The 25,379-nt window shown below is 40.3% G+C and overlaps 1 protein-coding gene across 2 annotated transcripts in view; it reads left to right on the forward strand.

Moving 5' to 3' along the window:
* Nucleotides 1–25,379, forward strand: part of LOC111220258 (FERM domain-containing protein 5-like) — a 65,859-nt gene that overhangs the window by 29,382 nt on the left and 11,098 nt on the right. Inside the window, exons 2-6 of one of the 2 annotated variants that reach the window (XM_022743288.1) lie at nucleotides 16,232–16,336; nucleotides 17,398–17,440; nucleotides 17,656–17,734; nucleotides 21,450–21,547; nucleotides 24,015–24,138. In XM_022743288.1, the coding sequence (XP_022599009.1) occupies nucleotides 16,232–16,336; nucleotides 17,398–17,440; nucleotides 17,656–17,734; nucleotides 21,450–21,547; nucleotides 24,015–24,138 (449 nt within the window). The remainder of the gene's footprint in view (nucleotides 1–16,231; nucleotides 16,337–17,397; nucleotides 17,441–17,655; nucleotides 17,735–21,449; nucleotides 21,548–24,014; nucleotides 24,139–25,379) is intronic. The other variant, XM_022743296.1, reaches the window with a different exon arrangement.

The following is a 25,379-nucleotide window of genomic DNA, read 5'->3' on the forward strand; positions in this document are numbered from 1 at the left end:
TGTAATGTAAACAGCCAGTGTGTGTTCAGCTTCTTAGTGTATAAATCAGTGGACCGTTTTTCTTGATTTCTGACTCGGCGGCATGATCACAAGTTTGTTTATTGTGATGGATATAGGCTGCAGGAGCAGAGAGCTCTCTTGGATGATTTACTACAGTGTGAGCTTGTTATTCTCTATTGTGGACCACTGACTTTCTTGTTTCAGCACATACCTCCGTGAGTCTCAAACTGAACGATACATTTCCAAGCTGTGTTTTCACATTTGCGTGTATGCGGTGTAAAGGTCATGTGTGGGTGGTTAATCACTGCTCATGTGCTGAGGTTATATGGATGAGTTGAATACAGCAGAGGGCTGTGCATGCCTGCAGGTTAAAACACTAGAAAGCACAATATTCTAGCGCTGCGTGTACAACTGGGTTGTAAAGGACAACATTTTGAACAAAGCAAAGCATCGGATTTTAAAAAAAGAGGGGTTTTTTGATGAGTTTTTAAGAATTTAAAATTTTATACAGAAAATACAGGTTTGAAAAATCAGTTTATCATTAAAGTCATCTTCTAATCTGTGGTTATGGACATGCACCTCACTGTATGAAACTACTATTTCTGTGATTTCTAATGTAAACAAAGGTGTTCAGATTGAGATAGTTTACCTGCAAGGTGGCTATTTTCTCTGTGGTTAAGTTCTGCAGCGGTAACTAAAGCGTGTGGGCAGTAATTCCACCAAGAAAATTACCCTCAGCGGGAATTTCGATTGGTTTGAAACATTCAAAATCTTGTGAACCATGAGATGGAAATAAAAAAAGGAGTAAACATGAGTTTCTTGTGCTCCGCAGTGGACAGCTTATACAAATTTGTAAATGGTGAGTGTTGTGTGGTGAAGTGGTTCCTTATTTTGCAGTTCAGTTTATATTTAACAAGAGAAGATGACAGTAAACAAAGAGGAGTAGAGTAGAGTAGGAAACTGTTTCAGAAATGCAGATTATTTGAAAGCGTCTGTTTTCCTTATGGCATTTGGCTGCGTTCCTGAGAATCACATCATCCCAGAGCAAGTGGAGGTCACAGATTCATACAAACTTTTAAGGAATACAGCCAGCACACACACACACACACACACACAACACACACACGATAAAAAAATCACTTTCATTTTTCCAGCCAATTTTCACGCTGTTTGTCTAAATGTAGTAAGAAGCATGAGTTCAAGACTTCTACAAACACCATGCAGGTTTTCTCAGGTTTCCTGCTTGCTACAGAGGCGTGTCCTGCTGCCTTTATCAACAGATCGGTACAAGAGGGAAGCTGTTTTACTGCTGCTCTGGCTCAGTTTTCCATTCACAACATCACTCTGGCAGCAACCTGAGTGTTATGACACCACACTGACGGTCACATTGTCCCCAAAGGAGATAAACCAATTCATCCAAGTGTGCTCATGGTGCATTCTGGGAGAATGCGAGGAAATAATGAAAAACCATTTGTGGGGAAGATACATGGCCGCTGCATTGTCTGAGGGTGAGTTGGTGTGGCACTTTGATTAAATAAGATAATGATAAGCCATGTGCATGTGTGAGCAGAGCTTTAAGAGAGCTGAGAGCTGTGTGTGTGTGTGTGTGTTTGTGTGTGTGTGTGTGTGTGTGTGCGCGCGTGTGCGTGCGTGCGTGCCCTTCTGAATCCTTGTCTGGATGCAAGTGCAGCAGATGCAGGGCGCCTCCTCCGATCATGGGCCATGATCAGTAACACATTTGACCTGCTTACTGCGCGGTCAGGGCAACAGTATTGCCTGTTAGCACTTTTCACAGAACGAACCACCGTCTGTGGTGTCACAGCTCAAAGCTTTTGTTACAGCCCTGCCCTTCGGTGCTGCTTATAGCGTGCAGCCAAGGTGGTTATTTTGGGGTTTTTTTTTTTGTATTTTTTACAAAATATAAAGCAGAAGTGTCTTGAGGTGACGTTAAATCATTATTGCTGCATATTCGTTCTGTTCTCCACGCCACATTAAAGTTGTAGCTGAGAGGTTTTTCTTCGGACATCTTTCAAATGGTGTATTACTGGGTTGTTCGCTCACTAATTTCACACATCTCATGCAGCGGATCTTATCGCTTACCTTTTCACGGTGAGCCAAATGGTCGCTCAGCCAAGTAATAACATCTATGTATCGGCAGTGCTCCTTGAGTTAATCTCTGAAATGGACTGCCATTACAGGGCCTAAGAAGCTGAGTAATTGTTGGGTAAAGTGACCTCTGGGCATTTACTGCAGTTAGCCTCTCAATAGTTAAACTACTTATATCTGCCACTTTGCATGAATGACAAAAATATAGAAGTCATCCCTGCCATAGAGTCTTTTTCAAATAGCTCCAGAGTTGAGACAAGAGAAGAAGAACTCCATCAAGGCCTCTGTTTGATGCTTTATTTATTTCTTAGTTCGCCCACTGATGTTTGTAAAAAAGTTTGTCGACCATCCACAAATACGCCACAATGAACAAGTCACTATGTGCGCAGTGTTTCTGCAGTAGAAAAATTCAACTTAGTTATTCAACATAAATTATTTGACTGTATTTCTGTTTTACACCCATCATTACATAACCAGCCTCACAGAAGGAACGCACTGCTAGATGCAAGTCAAGTAGGCATCTGAATACAGACAATTTCTTAACATCTGAGAAAACAAAGCCACAGTCTGTGCTGGATTCCTTGTCACATACAATTTATTATTTTAGAGAAAAGCTCTGTGACTGTTTTTACTGGTTGTGGCCTTGTTTTCAAAAGCATGTAAAGTGTTTTAAAGAACATTGCTCAAAATCAAGCTCAATCATCCACAACTTCAACATGCTTAACCTTACTGTTGAATAATCTTAATGTGATAATACACAAGAAACACTTCATCTATTGTTAATTATTAAATTATTTAGATATTGTGAGCAGCACTGACCTATGAGGGTTTTTAGTTGTCTCTTTTACAGTTACAGTTTTGCTCCATCTTTCGTGATCGCTGTTTAATCGCTTTCTTTTTTAGTCTAGTTCTTCTTGTGAGTGACTTCTGGGAGAACTGCTTGACATTTGCTGAGCTCAAAGCCATTATACTCTACTCACGGATCCTCCTGGTCTGGGTCAGGTTTGTGTTGATTTGATTGTGTTGTCTAAGCATTGATTTGGACATTGTTTGAAGGTTTGGTTTAATTAAGATCAGAGGTTTACTGCATTGTAATCTGCCATCTGTTGGTGTCTATACGTGCGTTGTACTCCTCTGGTGACCTTCTCTCTGCTCCTGGACCAGTCAAGTGCACAAGTTGTTGGTGTCTGTAATAACACATACTGTAGACCAGACCATCCCACTCCTCTGACTCTTAATCGGTTGTAGGAACAGATTACCATTTCATGCCTGAAGCATTGTAGCCACAGTAGTGGCTTTGCTGTAAGGAAACCAGTGTCTGTCGGTCAGATGGTTGGTCGGTCCACTGCTTTGATCCACACTGAAATATCTCAACATCTACTGGATAGATTGCCATAAAAAATTTTTTTACAAAGATTCTCCATTCTCAGAGGATGAAGACCAATGACTTTGATGACTTTTATTTTCCTAGAGCACCACCATGAGGTTGATGTTTGTGGTATTGAGTGAAATATTTTTACTTGCCATGGTGTTTGGTACAGACACTCATGTTCCCCTCAAGATAAATTGTGACTAACTTGGGTGATCCCCTGACCTTTCATTGAACTACATTGTCTTGTTTGTTTTGTCATCTTCAGAATTTTGATTTGTGTCATTAGCAAATCTTTGCATGCAAAAAAGCCAAACTTAGATGGTGAGCATGGATCATCAGCATGTTAGCATTGTCAGTGTTAGCATACTAGCATGCTGACATTTGTATTTAGCTCAAAGCACTGATGTATACAGTCTTACAGTGTTGCTAGTGTGTCTAGAGTTTTAGTCTTGTTTAATCTAGAGTGACGCTTTAATAATCTAGAAGCTGTTTATCAAATTAAAATAATATTTTAGGCAGGCTGATATATTTGAATCCATCTGGATGTAACATTACTTCTCAAACAGTAAAGGTTTTTAATCTATAAATTTCAACATGGAGATGCTCGTTGAATTTTCCTTATTAAATGTTTGGTGCAGTTATTTTGCAGATTAATAACACAACCTCCTGGCTGATGTTAACCAAAATCATCCATCCAGCAACCTAACCCAACACCCCCTTTTCCCAGCGATGTTCTCCAGCTCATGGCCCAATAATAAGCAGTCGTGTCATCTGTCATCAACCACCAATGATGACTGTACTTACTAATAAACACTTTTTTTTTTTTGTAACACAGATTCAGTATAAAGATGATACATCGGCTACAACAAATCAGAAAAGCGTGTGCCAGAAGCTGTAGCGGCAAAGTTCAGTTTGTTTTTGGTTAATATCTGTCACAATCACAGGAGCTCCTGACAGAACCAGCTTATCATCATTATGCATACAAGGCAATATTAGCTGTCAACATAATTGGACTGAAGATCAATGATGGGTTATTTTTTATTTGTGATTTGCATTTGAGTTTAGCATCCTCTGCTGTAATGAGCTTCCTATTGAAGCCTGTCTGTGAGTTTACATCCTGACAGACACCAGATGGTGCAGGCATCGGATGTTTTTGCAGTCATGCTTCAACTACACCTGGTGAAACACGACTGATGACAATGACAAAACGGGTATTGTTGTCCTACTATAACATAAGTTTGGTCGTTTTATCTTAGTTATGTCACTGAGCACACCACAACAGACAACAGGAACTGCAGATTTTATTGTTGGTAATTGCAGTTATATGTTTATATGAACTCCAAGACTAAAATGAATGTCATGCAGAAAACCTCAGAATGAAAAAATGCACGTATGGAGGAAATTACATTTCTATTTGCAGGAAGTCTCTTGTGATCAGGAGCAATGTTCCAGATTTTTGGCACAGTTTAGTGAATCCAATTTAGAGTGTCCCCTCATTTCTTAAAAGGCTCCGTTAAGAATGACAGCAATATTTTAATGTGTGACAAATTGCGCATTAGTAATATCTGGAGGCCAGCGTTGTCTCCGCCGCTATTTGGAAGTGAAAATGACATCACTGTTGATCAGTAGTAGGAAAAATAATACACAGGAACATGACCTTTATATTGTTTCTGCCCTTGATTCTTTCAGACTGTTGAATGTGATTTTCTAATGTAGTTAGTGAGGGCCTTTTCACACCAATTTGGAAAGCACATTTAAGTTCATAACTATATTTGCATATATATCTGCATATGTATTTATCTCCAATTCATGTATTTTAGATCACCTGAAGGCAAACTGTAATCATGCTTTGGTTGCTATTAGCTAAAGCAGCATGAAATAACATATTTCTCATGTAAAAATGAGAATGAAAAAGAAGAAACATGCATAACCACTGAGGAGAAGCCTACAGTTACTAGAAAGTGTGTGTTTTATCTCCTCTGGGGGAGATGGCATGTATACCTGGAGGTGGCAGTGTTATTGATTCTGTATGTTCTGTCCTTGGTGTATCTGTTAATGTCATACCAGCCATGTTCCACTAAATGACAAATACAGGAAGTTTAGGCAGAAGCAGCACTCTCAGTTACAGCTGACAGTGCATCTGTAGCAGAAACTGATCCACATACGTTTTCAAGGTGTATACTGTGATCTTCACTATCAACATCATTACCTGTTCTGTGTGCATTAACTGCATTTTATATATTTGGATCCACCAAGAAACACACACACAAGTTCTTTCGGTGATATCCACCTTAAAGGAAGGGCAGTAAAACTGTTTGATATTCAGTTTCTTCTTATTCAAACATGTCATTTATCTAAGTCAAACACTCTTTAGATTGTGTGCAACTGAAAAAAAAAAAATCATTGTTTTACCCTGTAAAGACATTTCTCACTTGCTGTGTGTGCGGTTAGCCTACAGTGAAAATGTTGACTGGGCATACATTGCTGCAGAGCTTATTTAAATGCCAGACACGGCACCAGCTCTTACCTTTGCCTCCAGTGAACAAAGATTCAGCTGCTTTCCCTCCAGGCTTTAACACATTCCTCTGGTCTGAATCTTCATGCTTTTTTTTTTTAAATGACATAACAGTTTGTGTTACAGTTCATGGCCACAGAGCAGTGTGATAGCAGTTTAAGAGTGTAAGAGACATGCTTCCCTCTGATCATTTGCTTGTGGCTGCTTGCTCAAGATGTGTATACATCATAAACTCCTACCAACACATAGGGCAACTTTGATATAATACCTTGATAGAGGATTTTATATCTTTATAGGTTTAAAGAGTGTATAGACCGGAACCCAGTTGACACTATTTGAATGTGGCAAGTTGTTGGAGGGTTTTGATGCCAGTATAGTGACTGCTCAAGGTCTGTTCATTTAATGATGCTGATCGAGAGACTGCAACATCACATCCTGAAGGACACGTATAAAACATCTGCCAATTTTTGTAAATATAGAATTGAACTGTTGCAGGCTACAGTGTATGGGGAGCAGTAAACTACGATTTTGGCAACGTTGCTTGGCCAAGCTGCCCAACGGAGCCAGCGAGAATAGCTTACGTTGCCAATTGGATATGGCTGGCAATTGTTTGAAGGAAGAGGTGCTCATCTTTTGTTTGCCCACACGCTGCTATAGGGCCAACATGTTAGCAGCCACAAAAATACCCAAAGCATGTTTTTCTACATTTTAGCTAATTAAAAAAGCCCTCCAATTTAGTGAGATGAAAACAAGTTCAAACATCCAGGTTGAAAGGGATGAAAAGGGGGGATTCAGATTGAAAACTTACTGAGTTATATCAGTATAAGCAGTAAGTTTCTTGAGTGAGTGCACCGCTGAGTCCCTCGAGCCGGAGGGTTAAAGGAAGGACGGACAGAACAGGTGCTCAGTGGTTTGGCGTCTTTTTATGTCTTGCACATCACTGCCCTTTTCCTGGAGAAAAGCCTGAGAGACTGCTCAACTGGGGCAACAAGACACTTTGTGACTGTTGTCTTTCTTTTTGCTCTGGTGCTTTAACCTTTTTTTCTCCCTTCCTTTATCCTGTCCTTCTTTCACTTTCCTTCAATCCGCTACATTCAGCTTCCATTTCCCCCCTCTCCTCTCCTCTCCTCACCTCTCCTCTCCTCTCCTCTCCTTCCACAAACATCCAGCAACCAGTGCATTAAAGCAGTAGCAAGCTCTCAGAGTATGGTTGCCCCTATAACTCTTATGAGTTTCTGGCTCACAGGACCACTTCTCCAGTGTGGCATCTCTGTAATGGAGCCCCCAGGAGCATGAGCCTCTATCTAAATGAGAAAGGATTTACACAACTGAGCAGTGATTGTGAACGCAGCCGCAGCATCGCTGAGTCCCACTGGGCCACTTCAAGGGCAGTAAGATGGCAGCCTGCTGACAGTGAACATCTTTTTAAGAGGATCGCTGTCTTTCCTTCTTGCAGCTGAAGGTTTTTTAGGGGCATGTGAGTGAACATAAAAACAGCAGTGGTAGAGGTGCATTACACTGGATATGTAGTCAAATAATGTCATACCTGATGAAAGCATATTGTTGTCTCACAGGTTGGTAATGCATTGTACATTACGGAGCTCTTTTGTTTGAAGAACATTTTATTTTGAAGATATTCTGTGACGCAAAACTGTGTACAAGTTTAGCAAAATAAAATCCTCAGCACAATGTGATTGCACTGTGGCTAAACCAAGGTTTCTGGCGAGCAGTTATGATGCTGAGAGTGGACACAACTTTTCTCTTTTTCTATTTGTGTACAGATGAAACAAACAAATTAATGTGTGAATTGATGTATCAATGAGCTTTCTAAGTGCTGGTAGGTGTATTGTTGAGCCAGGTTAGCTGTTTCTACCTACTTCAAGTCTTTATGCCAAGATAAGCTAATCACCTCCTAGCTAGCTCCATACTCCTAACTATGGTACTCCTCCCTCTGTTATCAATCTTCTCATCACTGTCAAACACCTTTAGAAACAAGATCAGGTTTCATAGTCAGAGCTGGACGAAGAATCCTGTTCTACTGCATAAACATAAAAAATGTTTTATGCAAGGTCTGTTCAAGAAGAGTCAAAATACCATACTTGAAAGTAAAATAAAATTTTAATGCAATTATACAGTGGAAGCCCAGGCACATAAAGTGGATGTTTTATCAGCATTATTATATCCACAATGTTTCTTGAGTTATGTTGAGGTTAAATCCAGGGACGAGTAATATAGCCTGAGCAATTCAAATAAGTGCTATGCAACAATAATGAATCACCAGTATGCAGACATAGTAATGGGTGTGCAGCTAAATAAAGATCCAATCTCATACAGTTTTGGGGAATTACATGGAAAGGAAGGAACCTTATCCATAAGCAGTGGCATGAGTCATGACAATATAATTATCAGTGATCAGGGTTTTATTCAGCCCTATCAACATGTTGCTTACCGACTGTGATGAAGTTACACCATTGGCCAGCTGAGTGTTGGAGTTTTCTCATTGGTCAATGCTCTTTCAAAATGATCTAGCACGAACAAGCTGTGTTGCCAACTTAGCTCCCTTTTTCAGACCCCTGTAGTGACTTTTCTTCAAAACAGCACCAAGAGACAAATCTAGCGACTTTTTTTTTTTTGGAACAGAGTCGCCAGTATTGTCCTGAAAGCCTATACGACGTGGTCAAACCAAATACTAGGTTTTGACAAAGTCTTGTTTTTGTACTGTAGTGTGGCCTTAGATGAGCTGTACTGAAGTGGTGTCACTCATGAAATAACTTGTACTCTTTCAAAGAGATTCCTTTAGAGCAGCCCTCACTCACTGTCTGGCTGACAAACATGTTAGAGGTAAAACGCAATCCATAAATATGTAGAAATAAAGGATGGTGGAATACTGTTCTCCCTTCAAGTTTCAGATTATTGTTACAGGAATACAGGAAGTTTCTAACAGAGAGTTCAGCTGAGCAGACTGATGTTATCTGTCTGTTGAATATGAAGCTGTAGTCAGCGGCTGGTTAGCTTAGCTTGGCATGACGACCCAAACCAGGTTTCTATCCTGCTAATTTTTCATTACTTCGAAGTAAGTCAAAATGTGTACATATAACATAGGTAACTACTTGACCAATGTGCAGGCAGCATTGTAATATACTGTCACTGATTTATATTTATTGCTTCCTTTCAGTTGCCAGGGAAAACATGTTGATCTTGATACTATTCAGCTGGTGACTGACGGGAGCATCCACTACGGACTTTCACTTCTGTGCCTTTTCTCCAGAGTATAGGAAGTACACATTACCATATCATAAGATTAGAATAAGCCATTTACAGGCTTTGCTGCTGGCAGCCCTGGAAGCAGGAACTTTAAGGACAGTAAAAAAAATCAGCATAAAGATCATAAAGTAGAGCACTGAGATATGCTAACTATCAAAACACTGTGGATCAGCCCCCAAGAAGCGGGTGTTGTTTAAGACCACCATAAACCATTCTTCGACTTAATCCGCTGCTACCCAGGAGCTCAGAGCTATATGTTAATACAAAGCTAAAACAAATCATCGTCGAGCACCAGTGTTACCAGACGCTGCTATAGAAGCAGTAACCATTCAGGACCATTTGCTCAGTTGTTGCAATTTCCATGCTGTAGCTTAAAATTACACCATCATTTATTGATGTGGTGTTTCCCAAGCTGATATGGAACCCCTCTCAATAATTAATCTGACGCAAGGCATGGCCAGGGCTAAGAGAGCGACGTGCTGCTGCTGACGCTCCACTAAGGACCACAGTGATCATTTTGGCCCCAGTCTGGGTTATTTCCAGCACTCCGTTTATCACTTTTATTGTAGCTGTGATGAAGCGCTGCGCGTGCTTCCATAAAGCACTTACAGGCCTCTGCTTGTTTAATACATTCCTCTCCCACTGACAGGCCTGCACTAATCTCATTTACCCATGAGTCACTGTGGCTAATATCACGGCTGCGCGCCTCTCACACCCTCAAACTATTATTACTTTTATCACTAACATATGACATACGTCTCATAAGAAACACATTACATACATGAACATGTGCACACAAAAGTGCACTATGTTAACTGCCACTTCTGCTACTAGTAATGCTGGGATAAGCATAACTGCTAATTCAACTGGAGGTTACCTTGTGCTACGACAGGGTCTCTCATCAGTTAGACATGTTAGTCATCCAGGAGGCATCAGGCGCCTAAATCACCTCAACTGGCTTCTTGCGGCGCTGCAGTGGTTCTGCTCTTCCTGGTTCTTGATGTCTGAGTTCCTCACCTCCTCCCTAAAGGTTAAAAACATATTGACCGGTAAATGAAGAGCTTTATCTTAGTGCTTCCTCCTCACCACAAGAGTCCACGACAAAACACACAACTGCAACAATCTTCTGTCACTCTCATATTTCATCATACCCTCACTCATGAAGAAATGACCTTCATCACCTTTAGGTCAACTGAAAGACCAAGACCTCCTCTTTTCCCACATCTAAGACATTATTTCTGTGATCTCAAAAGCTGCTTTAGTCCCACTGGTCTGCTGATACCGCCTCTGCTGATTCTTGAATCCCAGAGGCTAACCGTTCATTGAGGCTGATGCTATAGCTTGACCCACCTCTATTAGAATCCAAGATTTATCTTGTCTCCTAGATTCAGTTGTAATATAAGGAGCAAGCAGTATCATACACACGAGCACACAGCACGTATAGTACAGGGCCTCCAGGCCATCCATTTGTCCTGATCAGGGGACGACAATGAGCCCAAATACCACACCTTAATGACTTCCCCATGAAGAGAATGGAAGCTGACATGTAATCATGACCCACCTCCTTTATTTTATTATTATTATTATTTTTCAAAGCTGCCAGCATACACAGTGCGATAACATGACATTGTACTAGATGCTGTTTGTTTACTGTGATAATGTGGTTGGTGGTGCTGCTTACAGCTGGGCAAGCTGGTACGGCAGACATGTTTGTCACAATATGTATTTATTTTATTAGTTGATATATATCACAATATAAAGCAAGTTTTTTTTGTGGCATCTCTTGAATCTCTACACACTGTAAAGCTGCACTCCGGTCCTAGAAGTAGTTGAAGAAGGGAGTTGAATTACTCTGTCAAATTGATTTGGGCAACTGAGTGTGATTAGTGGAAACACTGATATTTAAAACTAGTATAAATATGTTGTAGGAAGCTCCACAGATCAAAACCCAAACTACTTTTACATGAGGGCCATCAGCCAGCTGGCCTTTATTATATACCAGACTTGTGGTTGAATAAGGGTGTCAAAAAACTCTACAGTTATTTAGTGACTCCAGCAGATTAAAAGGGATCTACATGTAAAGAGCCATGACTTGTATGGAAGCATGAAAGCTGGCACAATGCTTGCATGGAATAAACAGAGATTCATGTCTATTCAGCTGCTTTTTTTTTTTAATGAAGTCTGTTAGCGACTTTGTCAGTTCAGTCTGATTCCAAATGAACCCATAGAAAACAGGCAAACATTGAGCTCATTAATAGTTCCAGTTCTCTGCAACGCAATGTGATAAGATGACACTGGGCTTGTGTTTAATCCACACTTTGTTTAGTCTGAAATATGATGTAGCTTTACTGATTAAAAAACCAAGTCAATAAATCTCTTTTTAAAGCCCAATTGCCGCAGACTGATTACAGTGCTCCGCTGTCTCTTTTTTTTAGATTTTTCTTCCTCTTTTAAAAGTAACAGAAAAACATAACATTAAATACATACATACATAAACAACATACATTAACCTTAAATATCAAGGTTAATGCAAGTTCAGTTCAAATCAATTTTATTTCTACAGTGCCAAATCATAACAAACATTATCTGCAGGCACTTAACAAGGTATGGTCAAGACCTTAATTTATTATGGAGGAAAACCCAACAGCTCCCACAATGAGCGGCACTTGGCGACAGTGGGGAGGAAAAACTCCCTTTTAAAAGGAAGAGGCCTCCATCAGAACTCAGGAGAGAGAGAGAGACCAGGAACGGCTGTATATGCAGTTGATATGTTGATACAGTTAAGATAGTAATAGTAATACCCATAGGTAATGGCGTTATCAATAATAATGATAATGTAATCATAGCAATAGTCGCAATGAATAATAATAATAACAATAATTAGTGTTGTAGCGGCAGATCTGGATGCTGCATACCTGCAGAATGAGTCAAGTGACACCTTCAGTTTTATATGATGGAATGCATCATTAAGGATTTCTTCACAATACACTCTGCAGTCAGACTAAAACCCTTATGTTGCAGAATAAAACAAAAATCAATCCCACTGCAAAGCCTATTGTGTATGTTCTAAACTGTAGGCCCATTTATCTCAATAGCAGGTTATTTTATTTCTTGATGTTTTGGCAGTAAGAGGCTTTTAATCCAAAGATAGCATGGATCTAATTATTTCCACCACAGCAATAAAACCTAAGGGAGAGAAAACAGTGAGAGAAGCAATTCCCACACTGGAATCACATGATCACAAACCACATAATAGATCTGCAGTTTATCTACTCAAAAACAATAAAACACAGCTTTAACTGGCAACGTATAATATTTCCTCTCTGCAGCCACTGGTGTATTGCAGCTATGCTCAGGGTTTGAATCTCATAAGGATGTTGAAGAACACTTAACTTTAGATCGATAATGTTTCTGCCTCAGAGCCTCCCTTTGTGTCCCAGTGGAGCCCTGGTCAGCGCACTGAAATCCAGTGTGTCGCATCATTATGCAAAACAACACCACATATACATTACAAGTGTTTGGCCAGCTGCCTCCGCACGAGAGAGACTCTTCTGCTCTATTCCATCACCGTTTAGTTGAGCCTCACAATGAGCACATGAACAAAGTTAGAGTGTGCTTCCATCGCGTCGTTACAAACTGCATCAGAGTGCAGAGTCAGGTAAATTACAAGCAACAATAGGATTACCTGCACTCATTGTAATGCACAATAGAAACTCAAGATCAGAAGCTCTTTATTAAGTCGTACCATTTAAAATCTGTTGAAACAGCTGATAAATCCATTGTAGAAACTGTGTATGTTCAAGTTTCGCTGCTGCTATAAAAAGCACTGCAGCTTCTGAGTGAGATTTTTTTTTTCTCAGGCTTCGTTCATGAATGGTTTCTATTAATGCGTTTCATCCCTTTTCATTTATTTGCTTAAGTGTTGGACTGAGATAAATCACCCTGCCTCTCTGTTGTTGTTTCATAACCACTAACTTTGGATTTGGATCATCAGTAACTAATCTCTCTCTTTCACAAACACACACACACACACTTGGGCATTTCATATACAAACACATTGGTGCACACATAGGAGGAAACACAAAGACAACATGATTAATTGCGAAGGCTTTTTTGGGCATCGCTGTAGTTTACACTACAGTGCACAGCAGATGGAGTGAGTGGGAGGTACAGGCTCTGAAAATGTTGTGGATCTTGAGGTTTCACAGGTGTACCACAGACACTTATAACAGAGCAAGAAGGATTGATGCTCTGTGTGTGTGTGTGTGTGTGTGTGTGTGTGTGTGTGTGTGTGTGTTAGACTGCACACGGATGCTTGCAGTTCTATTTTTGCTGCTGGGCTACTCAGCAGGCCTGTCCTGGTGTGTCAGGGTGTATGTCGTGACAGTGACATACAGACACACTGACAGAGATGGAGGGTCAGCCCGGTGCATCCTGGGAAAGGTCTGGCCAGTGCACTGCTTGACACAACTGAACCTGATAGGTTGATGTTGGGTTGTGCTTTGGTTGAGTTCTTCTGGCTCAAAGATTTCATTAAAAACACTGGAAACTTACATTTATCTTTAATGAATCACATCCCTGGACTTAATTCATGCATATATCTCCTTGATGCTGGTGTACTTTAATGTGATATAGCCTAATCTTTATATTTACTCTTCAGATCCTTTGGCAGGTCCATCATAACAGACAGAAGCTTTTTTTTAGAGGCGGCACAATTGCTCCCAAAGTCCGTTGAAAGACAGGATTAGGTGCAAATTTGCCAGAGGGAGATGAGTTTTACATGAAGACATGTATGCTCTACTTGAAAAGGTTTTAACTTGTCAGCTTGAACTTGAGTGAAAAATCCTGGGGATTCCTGAATCTGATTCATAAACCTACAGAGACGAGAGGAAATTCGAGACCGGAGGGAAGTAATAGAAAGAACCGGTAAATTCTGAGCTGAACACAAACAGGACAAGAATCAAAATTAAAGGAAAAAATTTAACTTTTTTTTTTTAATTTTGAAATAAGCAGCCCTTTACAACAGGCTCTCTTTGGTCATGAAACTGCAGATTAACTTTGGTTTAACCCAATTCAAAGAGAGACAATAACTTTAATCTTAGGGCACCCTGACAGTGTTATAGCACATGTCACCTGGGGGCTGTTTGTTCTGTCATTTGATCTGATATTGAGTGAAACCGAGGTGTGAACAGGCCTCATCATAGAGATTCTCACGTTGTCTAATGTGTCTCAACAGGGATCGTATCTGAAAATGGTTCATACATGGGCCCCTGTTCTCTCTCTCTTTGGCTACTGTGCTGTGGTATGCTGTAGAGGGACCAATCAGTTGCCTTGCTTAGTCTTCTCTCTCTCCTTTCTCTGTTTTCTTTCCCTCTCTTTACTTGGTCTCTCACTCTTTCTGTTTGGTTTTGTCTTTCTCTTCTCTTTTCCTCCCTCCGCTCTCATATATCTGCGTTTGACTTTCTCTGACTGTGCAGTTTTGTGTCACTTATGTGAACACAGTGTCTCTTCTAAAGGGCAGAGTAGGATATTTTATAGTGTCCCTTACCCCTGAAGAAGGAAACACTGTATCCCATATGCCTAGTGCACATGGTATATAACATATCCAGTGGATGTGCACACACTCACTATGCAGGTATACAGACATGTTTTAGGACATAAAGTTTACTGTGCTTGGAATAATAACATGTCTGATATGGTTTTTCCAAAAAAAAAGTGAAATTTAAATTTCTTAAAATGACATCTGTTCCCTCTCCCTGTGAGACCACTGCGCATTTCAAAAATTCACTGAAACGTTCATTCTCGGTGCATGTGCAGTGGAGGTTTTCACGTCACACTTTTCTAACTTTCATACTGGACCACAGCTGGCTTCCAAGCTGCTGGTAATGTCACAAAATCCTGCTCGTACACGTCTCAGGCTGAGCACAGAGAAGCTTTCCTCTCTCAGCAGATGAATGTGAACAGGATGCTTTTGAACCTGCTCAGTACAGATTCATGTTAGGACTCTGAGCTGCAGTCTGCAGCCATGGGTGTGCGCCTCCTCACCTGCGGTTTATACGAAAAGCCTGAGGGGGGCTACAGATATTTTAATAAATGGCCGTTTGTTGCAGTTAAATGTAAATAAATACTCCATTAAAAATAGGTTTTAATGAGTGTTTTGGGGAGGATGCAGCTTTATTTAAGGCCCTGCTCACTTTGCGTTAAGCTGCCAGTGCCAGGACGGCAGGCCTGCTTCCTCTCCTCTGTCACACCTGATCTAGAACACTGTATATTTTGATTTGGTTTCTCCGCACTTTAACTAATTCAGAGGTTTTCTCAGTTAACAACAGGTAAACCTAGTATTTCCTGGTGCTTTAATGATGACAAGAAAATATATAAACAGTATTCATACATTTGTAAGGGTCAAATGTTTGTACTGCATTGCATGTCAAAGGCTTCCTCTCCTTTATCAGCCTCCCTTTTTCTTTCCCTACACCTTGTCTCACTGCTTTTTCAGGTCTTTTTCTGCAGCAGAAAATCTCTCAAAGCTTTCACAGATGGCTGCTGCCTGGATATGAATATTTGATAGCCCTCATATATCTCCCTTGAGGGTAGTGAAATATTAAAACATTTTCTGCTGGCCGTTTTGACTTCTCAGACGATTCAAAAAAATGGACTTCTTGATGACAGGGGAAGAAAATCATGTTTGATGTGACAATATCAACATGTTTGTGAAATGTCTTTGATATTTTATGATGTGTGATGTTGTTTGCTGCTCTTCCTGGGCAGAGTGTAGACTTTGGAGCTGCGTGTTCACACATATGCACCATTGATCTGCTGGGGGTTCATTAACTGTGTCTGTGAATATGGAGATATTAGGGTGGAAACGATGAGAGCTGTGGAGTCTTCCATTTTTTTTTTTCTATTTCCTTCCCTCCACTGTCCCTCAATAGGAAGTGCATTTTATGAATTTTCTCATATCATTTCTCTTTCAGCGGGATGCCAAGGGACAGTACCTGTTTGACCTCATTTGCCATCATCTCAACCTGCTGGAGAAAGACTACTTTGGCATCAGATATGTTGACCCAGACAAGCAAAGGGTAAGTTTTTATATATATAATAAAGCCAACTAAATTTCAGTGAGTTACATAATGTGACATCCGCTTCTTAAGCTTTTCCACTTGTGGGAGCTTCAGTTTACCTTTGTGAGTACAAATTAGTCATTTGACCCATTCAATTAAAGATTACCTTGTGTAAACTATATGATTTGCTCCTTTAAATAAGCTACAGTTGATTTTGATGGATAACAACACTGTTCAAATGTAAAAGGCCAAAAAGTAATACAAGGATATAAAAAGGAAGCTCTGTGGCTGTTCCAGTCAGTCATTACCATCTCTACATTTTCTTTTAGAGTCTGCAGATCACCAGGTACATTATCAATTAAATCAGTGACAGATACTTTATTGAAGGATGTTAGGTAAAAATGCCAAGTCTAACTGGTCTAATGAGTCTTTTTTTCTACTTCATAAATATTCAGCACAGGCAGATACTGTAGTTCTGCAGGTCAACTATGCAAGCCTTTGAGAGGCCTGCCCATTTAATGAGTATCAATCACAGAAATGAACACATACAGTCCTTGGTGAATCTGCAGAGCTTGAACTGAGTATTTGTTTATCGTGCACTTTTCAGCTGTGAATAGGATTACAAATGCTTTGCAGGGCTTGAAAATGTTCTACGCTCTGCAGATTCTCGCTGCATTTTAGCAGTGAAGACATCGGCCAGCTGAGAGACGTCAATGCAGGTGAAAAAAAAAAAAAAAAAACGATAACAAAGGTGGTGTAGCATCATTGTATGGAGCAGTCGCCCATTATTGTCAGTGTGTCATCATCTCACTGATTAGAGCCAGTTTGGACTCATGATGTTTAGCACTCTGACAGAAAACAGTGCTCCCCTGATTATCTTCCAAACAGCTTTCTTTCATCTACTCTCTGCGTGGCGTTGGAGGGAGTTTAAATAAACAGAAGGCAAGGAGATGGGAGTAATTCCACTGCGCCTCCCGGCTATAGATTTCAAGTCATCATGCTCAGCTGCTGAGCAATCAGACTCCAGACTGACAGTTTATCAGCTATAGATTCTTCACATCTCTTTCTCTCCCTTTCAGCACTGGTTGGAGTTTTCAAAGTCAATTGCCAAACAAATGAAATGTAAGTATTTTATTTAACATACCTGATTAGTGTGTGACATTTCCTTTGGTTGAATCCACTTCTAAAATATAATATTTGACCAGAATAAAAGTGGCAAAACATATAATGCGAAATTGACAAAGTAAAAGAAAAACACATCACAAATATCAGATCAGCAACAGTAGAATTATTACAAAACATATGCAAAATATAAAACATTTGTCTTTCCTCCACAGCCCAACCTCCATTCACTATGTGTTTACGTGTCAAGTTTTACCCACCTGACCCTGCTGCTCTGAAAGAGGAAATCACCAGGTAAGATTTTAAGATAGCTCAGTGGGCAGCAGGTGGGGAGGGTGGAGTTCAGAAATAGAAGTTAAACGTGAGTCAAACTTTGCATTTCTCCTACTGAAACTGAGGGCAGTGACATGTTTATACCTCTTCAGAGGTTTGTTTTTCATCCAGCTGAGTTAAACCAATCATACTGTATGCTACAAGCAAGTAGCACCAAAGGCAGTAGAGTTTAATGAAGGCGTAATTAGCCATGTGTGTCACCAGTTTGTCAGTGTGAAATATGCCATCATGACCGCAGCCATTTAATTGGGCTAAAGGACTAAAGAGGGTATGAACATGATGTGAGTGTGCACAGAGGCATCTGCCGTCATGTATTTACACAAATAAAATATAGAAAACATCGGTAAAGTTGTGGAAAAAAAGGTTGCACAGTCAAGTGCACACACAGACTTGCAAGTCTGAAAGGGCTCCCATATACTGATGCATGGGCCAGGGAGACTTGAAATAACTCATGTTGCAACATGTTGTTGTTGTTGTTGTTGAACCATATGTGATGCAGATTTGGTGAAACTGGCACCTGTATTTTCAGAAAGGCTGAGCTCACAGTTTTCTGAAACAGTTTTCCAAACGTATAATACTAACAGAATATTTTTTTACCAACCTTTCCGCAGACAACCAGAACATCCTTAGAAATCCCTGTGATATTGTTTTTTTTCCTGTGGTAGCACAGTTCTATTTATTCGTAGCAGCTACCTGTTGGTTTGTTTGTGAACTCACTGCTGGTATCAAACATCATGTGAAGAAGCGATGTCTCTTACCTTGTGTAATTGGGAGTGGTACAGGACAAGAAAAATCAAGCCCTGCAGTAGAAGGCAGTCAGGAGCAATCACTTGACGGCCATTTGAGGCGCCCGAGCCATTTCAGCGAGAGGTCGTGATGTGTGTGATTATATTGAGATGGGAGTAGGAATTACCAAACTGGAAGGACAGACTGGAAACAAGAAAAAAATAAATCACAACCAGGCAATGTGGAAAGAAAATTGCCTTGTCTTTTAGCATTTTCATCCGGAACCGGGTGCAACAAAAAATAGATGACACAAACCGAAAAGGGCACATTTGTGTTCACTTTTATCAATCTGGGTTTTCGTGGACACTCCTCATTTTTTTTTAAAGCTACTGACTGCTGTTGAACAGTGGAGATTAATGTCTTCTACCCAACTAGGAACGATCACATCATATATCATTCTTTTTGTGGGAGTTGTTACCACAGTCTCAAAGTGCTGACGTAGAGCAACGCTAGTTGGGAGATATAAAATCAAATCAGTCCCCGCAGTGAGAGACTGATTTTATTGAACCACTGGGGATGTCTCTATCTTCTGCCTGTCTATTAACTTTCTTGTCTCATTAAATCAGATCAAAAGTATTTTTAAATTTTACTATCATTCTTTTATGCCTCTGCAGCAAGCGTTTAGATTATTGAAAAATGAATAACAGCTCTGCAGTTTAATGGCGATTTTAAAGAAGAATGTTTTTTTTGTATGAACTGAGAATCTTTTCAGTCCATACTTATTAAAAGCCTTCGTCTTCCTATATCCCTTAATTGCTTGGTTCTTTTGAGTAAAAACTGAAAAGCGAAACAGTTTTATGACATATTTTCATGGAAAAGTTAAAAGTGCTGTTTTTATTACTGAGTGAAAGTAGCCATCTTTTAAAGTAATGTTAAGTACAGTATTTTAAATATAAAACTATCCTAACTGTTGAAAAGGCACACAGTGATGCAGATACAAAAGACCACAACATTCATTTCATGACAGTATCAAGGTCCATACAGTGAGCCTGTGTGCAGGGGGGGTGTAAGTCTCTCATTTTCTCATGAGTTACAGTGTCATGATGCTCCTCACCAACACTATATTGTGTGTGGCATCCTTGACAGCTGAACAAACTGCTGTGAGGAGTGAGCCAGAGAGCTACTGAGCGCACAGATCCCTCTAAATCGCATCCCTCGACTGGTTGCCATGCAATCAAATCTTTTTATTCACAATCCAGCTCTTCTTGGTAGAGCAGAGCTCCGGCAAGGGAGAGCTCCTCCATCCTCCACCATCTGTTCTGACTGGAGGATTTCACAGACACACAAATGCGTATTAGATAAGCGAAAAGATGAAAGGTAACAACATTTCACATGGATTTTTATGGTGCCTTTTAGGTTTTAATTATTATTTCACAAGAGTTCTGTTTTTTGTGCTTAGAGGAAATTTGACATAGGAACCATGCAGTTTACACACACATCCCATGAGGTGGCAAGACTGATGACTAGACACATTTGACTAATTAACCGTATTTGAATGAGGATCCCCTACTCGAGCACTCTTATTATAAATTAAGGCCATTAGCATAATGTAATTGACATATAACTTAGACTACAGACATCAGGTATATCATCAGGTGATAACTTGCGCATTCAATAATGTAAAAATGTTCGATATACACACTAACTCTACTTTGGCAGTTTTCATAGCAATGCTTAGTGCTGCTATACTATTTATTGCTTTGCTGCTCGGAGACAAGCAGAATCACAGTCGTATGAAATGAATGCTGGGCGGGAAAATTGACATATGAGTAATCTCTGGATGTTGTGGACGAGACCAGAAGATTGAGTTGCTCCCGAAGGACTTCAGTGCGAACCAGCAATCATATTTTAAATCACTGTCCGCTCTCAGAATGATTATGCTTTAGGTGGAGTTGTGCCTCGAGGCAGCCGGCATGTCCTGTGCCTAATGTTCCAAAAGATAACTTTGGATTGCCAATCACACATTCATTTAATTTTTCAAAATTCAAATTATAAATTAATTACAGATGGGTTGTGAAAGGGCCCTAGACTAATGGAGCTGTTGCCAGTCATTTTGCTGTGTAGAGCTTTGAGGAACCGAAGCTTGTCTGAAATAGCCACAGATATAGCATCTAAAGTGGGCTGGTAAACACAAAGCCACCTGCGTCATACGCAATCGTGATTTTTCTTGTTTTTAAGGACACTGAGTCCTTTACTTATATGCTATGATTTTGTTTTTTCAAATTTTTAATTTGTCCACAACTTTGGTTTATGACTTAATACCTGCAAAACTGATGACATTCCCACCAGTGCTAATTAACTAATTTTAGCATGCTAACTTGCTAAACTAGCATAGCCAACATGGTAAAACCCATTATGTTAGCATTGTCATTGTGAGTATGCTAACATTAGCAATTCAGCCCAAGGCACTGCCTTACAGAAGTGCTAACATGGTTGTAGATCAGTTTTCATTACCGGCATGCAATGAATCTTGGGAAAGGCTGTGCCATGAAGGATCCACCCATTGGATCCTTTGGGTGTCAAAGGATCCACCCGCTGGATCCTTCGTTGCCCAGGAAAAGAAAGCTGCATTTATTGGCTGCATTTGAAGGAGACTTCCAAATGGGACAGTCTAGTTGCGCTGCTGTGACGCAATCAGTCTTCAAATGCAGCCTCCCAAGGATGCGGGCCCTGAATTGGGACACAGCTAAGAGCTGTGTGTGTCCTTGTCTCGTTTTAAATTCATCATTCAGGTCCTAACTTACTAAGTAAGGGGATTTCCTCCCCCAGCAATCTCTTAGCCACATTAAGTTGTTACCATCCAGCATGTGTTACCAAGGAGAAAACTATCAATATATTGATCCTATCTAAATAATGACCCAAATTAGTTTCTTTGTGTTCCACTCCACAGATATCTCGTCTTCCTGCAGGTTAAGAGGGATCTCTACCATGGTCGCCTCCTGTGCAAGACATCAGATGCTGCTCTGTTGGCTGCCTACATATTACAAGGTATGACAGTGTGGTCATTTAAGAATACAAAATGCTACAAAGACTTAAATCAAAAAAGCACAAACGTACATTGCTACGCTGACCAGAAACACAAGCAGTGGAACATTTATCTCTCATTGGTGCATTTCAACCATTTCCATATTATCTCTCTTATTTTTTTCTAATTGTTTTGATGGTAAATTGGCTGATTTCATTTCAGTGTTGACTGCTTTCATCCTCTATATTTGTGCTCCCATTTGGGAATCATCACCCCAAACTAAGACTGTAACTATAATTACCATATTTCATAATGTTTGTGACCTTCCATAGACTCTGTGATTTCCATATGACCCTGGCTTGTTAATAAACACTTGCCAGCAATGAAAGTGTGTGCGTGCTTGTGTGTAGTTTTATTGTGTGGGTGTGTGCAAATGTGCAAACGGAGCATGTTTTCAGAGATGTATGAAGGCTGGTACACCGCTGTTGTTTAATTGGGGACCTTGAGAATTTGGATTTGTTGTATTTGTTGTTTTTATCTTAAATTGAAAATATTAATTTTAAAACCCTAAGCAGCATAAATTTAGATACAGTTCTTATTGAAAAAAATTCATGGCATTCGATGAAAAAAACTCATTAGCATAGTTCCCTTTGAGAAAATCTGACAATTTTGCACAAAAGCTGACCCTTTTGGCTCCTCTGGTCATTTTGGCTACATCATCAACATGCTGAGAGGTGAGATCCATTAAGGAGCAGATCAGCTGTCACACAACTTGCCAACCAGCTATCCTGCCAGCCTTTTGTCTCTCAGCCAGTGGCCCTACCCACAAGACAGAGCATCAATACAGTGTAAGATACTTGCTTGTTTTGCCTATCTATGCATATCCATAGCATCTATTCATGTGTTACACCATTAGATAATTTGGTAAAAACCTCAGCACTAGCTAACTGTAGGGGTATATTTTAACAGATCGTGCAGTATTATAGAGAGTGATGTCGGAGGAGAGACAATAGCAATTTAGTTAAATGATTTGGTAATAACCATAGAAAGAAAGAAAGGGGAATAAACTTTCTGTCTTGCCAAATCAGTGGCTGTCTGTGAGGCTTTTCTTCACCAGGTGTTTCACTGTTAGACGCTGTCAACATATCAGAAACGTGAATCCATAATGTCTACTGTGCATATAAACTGGGAGGGTTTTGGCTCTACAAAATGCTCTACAAAGTTTTCAACAGTGACGGCTGCCTGAGCAGCACAGTACAGTATACTCCCCAGAGAGCAGACAAGTAGCCAAACTCTCCCTGTCTTTCCTCCACCATCTGTAATCTGATGCCAGTGGTTAGTGAGCTAGGCTGCTACATCTGGCTACAGCGATGCAGAGAACATTAGCAGGTATGTTTGATGGCATAGACACGCCAACTTAATAACTTATGCATGGCGATTCAAGAGAAGTGTTTGTTCCACACACATGTTTGGTGTATTCATGCATGTTCTTACAAGATTAAGCCTTTAAACAGCAAATATAAAATATTAAAAGTTCCAACACTCCAATAAATCACCATTATGTGGTGACTTAAGCTATGTTGATCTTTGTCAGTTAGAGATCTGAGGCTCGAAGCTCCTTCGAGTCCTTGGCCTATTCAATATGCACACTGATGGTTTTTGTGTGTGCCTTTATTTCACAAAGGTGCATTCAAAACCTTGATTTCTCCATCTTCTGCAAATGTGCACTGTGGGCTTTTCTCTTTTTCAGTTCGTTTTGCTGAGGCATGATCATTGATCACTATGCACCACGGTATTAACTCTGTTTTGATGAATGACCACGATGAAGATGAAAGCGAAACATGCCCTTGGTAGATTAATTAATTATTAATTAAGATAAAATTTGATCATTTTAAATGCAGAAATTCTTTGTATCAAAAAAAGTTTGATATCCAAATTTGACTGTCAGAATTCCAACTACGTTTTACTCAGTCAGCGAACCATCTGCCCTCCATCACCATTTGCTCGCAGCAGGAAAGAATATTTCATAACCACTTGTGTTTATACATCATGTTATTTAAATGTTCATGGAATGATGCAGTTTTACTGCTTTGTTTCCTTCTATTGCTCCCCTTCAGCAGACAATACATAATCTGTGCCTCTCTCCATGTCCATATCCAAAATATCACCAACCCATGCACCCATAACCAGCAGCAATGCCATGGCCTTACAAAATCCCTGAAAAATTAAACCAAGCTGATGTAGCTAATCAGTGCTTTGAACAAAGTAAGAAAACAGTTTGTGTCTTCAGTAAATGTCAACGATTTCAGTAATGAATTAGTGGATATGCAAACAACTTACTTAGTTTAGGTTAAGAGTGGTCATTTCTTCCTCAGTCCTGATTAATGCCTTTAAGTATTTACTTCATTTGGAAATAAGTGGGTTATAGGGTCAAACGAAATGTCATTCTCAACCTGCTTGTGTTGTTTCTCTTCTTTTCCCATTTCCCAGCTGAAATCGGTGACTACGACCCCGGGAAACACCCAGAGGGCTACAGCTCCAAGTTCCAGTTCTTCCCCAAACACTCAGAGAAGCTGGAGCGGCGGATTGCTGAGATCCACAAGACTGAGCTGATGTAAGGTGAAACCTGACCATGTCCCTGTGTACTCCTTCACTGTCATAGCAGACACAGCGCAGGCTTTACAGGAGCAGACCGAACTTGTAGCTCCGCCACTATGTGCTCCTATAGAGCCCTTTGAATTCACAGATCACTCTTTGGAAACAAAAGTGATCAACTGCTCTGATGGTTTTAGGTCTCTACAGGACACATTAATACTTATTATGGCTGCAACACTGATGCAGTTGGTTAAACCTGCTCCTACATTCCTACATGATTGTGGGATGGAACGTCCTGAATCACAAGTGGTGACAAAAAGAAGCACTACATGGGTTTTTTTTTACCCTTTTCAGTAATATACTGATATGGATTAGTCTCCACAGTCTCCATTTAAATAACTGATTATATATAATCCCTAACATTCAGGAAATAAACTTCACTTTTTTGACTTGGGGCGACCCAAGAATGACATCTCATATTCAGAATGAAAGTAAATATTAATAATATGGAGAGCCATAGGTTTCTAATGTCATACAACAGGTACTTAAGTGCTCTATAAGCTTCGTTCTGCACCTCTGCAGAGCAACATACTGACATTTTAATGTACAGGTTTAGGACTGACGCCCACTGCTACACATGGCTGGAACTGGATGCCTCAGTGTGCAGCGTCCTCCACAGTGTTTAGCTGACCAGATACCAGATACCAGTGGCAACAGTGGCAAGACCTTTTAGACTACAGATCTCATTAAAGATTGCCATAGTTTGCCCTTAGTTTTTGGGGGCCTTATTGGCTGAGGCAGTGTCACTGGCACCCACTAATAGTCTGGTGAATGTGTTCAAAGGGTGTGAGCTAAGTGAGCCGTCTCAGCTAGCAAGAATCAGGTTCCAGAAGCAGTGAGGACCAAATCCTTCTGTTTGTTTTTTTTTTTTACACTTTTTCTTGCGGGTTGTTTCTGAATCCTTTCACAGGTTTGTGCTGTCTTAGAGCACTTTGGATCTTTGGGAGAACTTGTGCTCTTGGGATGCTGCGTGTTCCCCCAGTCTGCAGTAAAGGGTCAGGAGTGATGGAGGCGGTGTTGGATTCTCGCTCCCACACACAGCTAGTGATGACCATGGTGCGGGACAGATCTGAGGTGGAGATGTGCAGGTTGTCACAGTCCCCACTCATTCTTCTACATGAGTAGGGCCATCATGCGAGACACTTTGCCCCTCCCACCGGTACATGTTTTTGCACTTTCAAAGAGAGAGAGGTCATAGTG

Source organism: Seriola dumerili, unplaced genomic scaffold (assembly GCF_002260705.1).
Source record: "Seriola dumerili isolate Sdu_G_001 unplaced genomic scaffold, Sdu_1.0 BDQW01000003.1, whole genome shotgun sequence".
Classification (NCBI taxonomy): domain Eukaryota; kingdom Metazoa; phylum Chordata; class Actinopteri; order Carangiformes; family Carangidae; genus Seriola; species Seriola dumerili.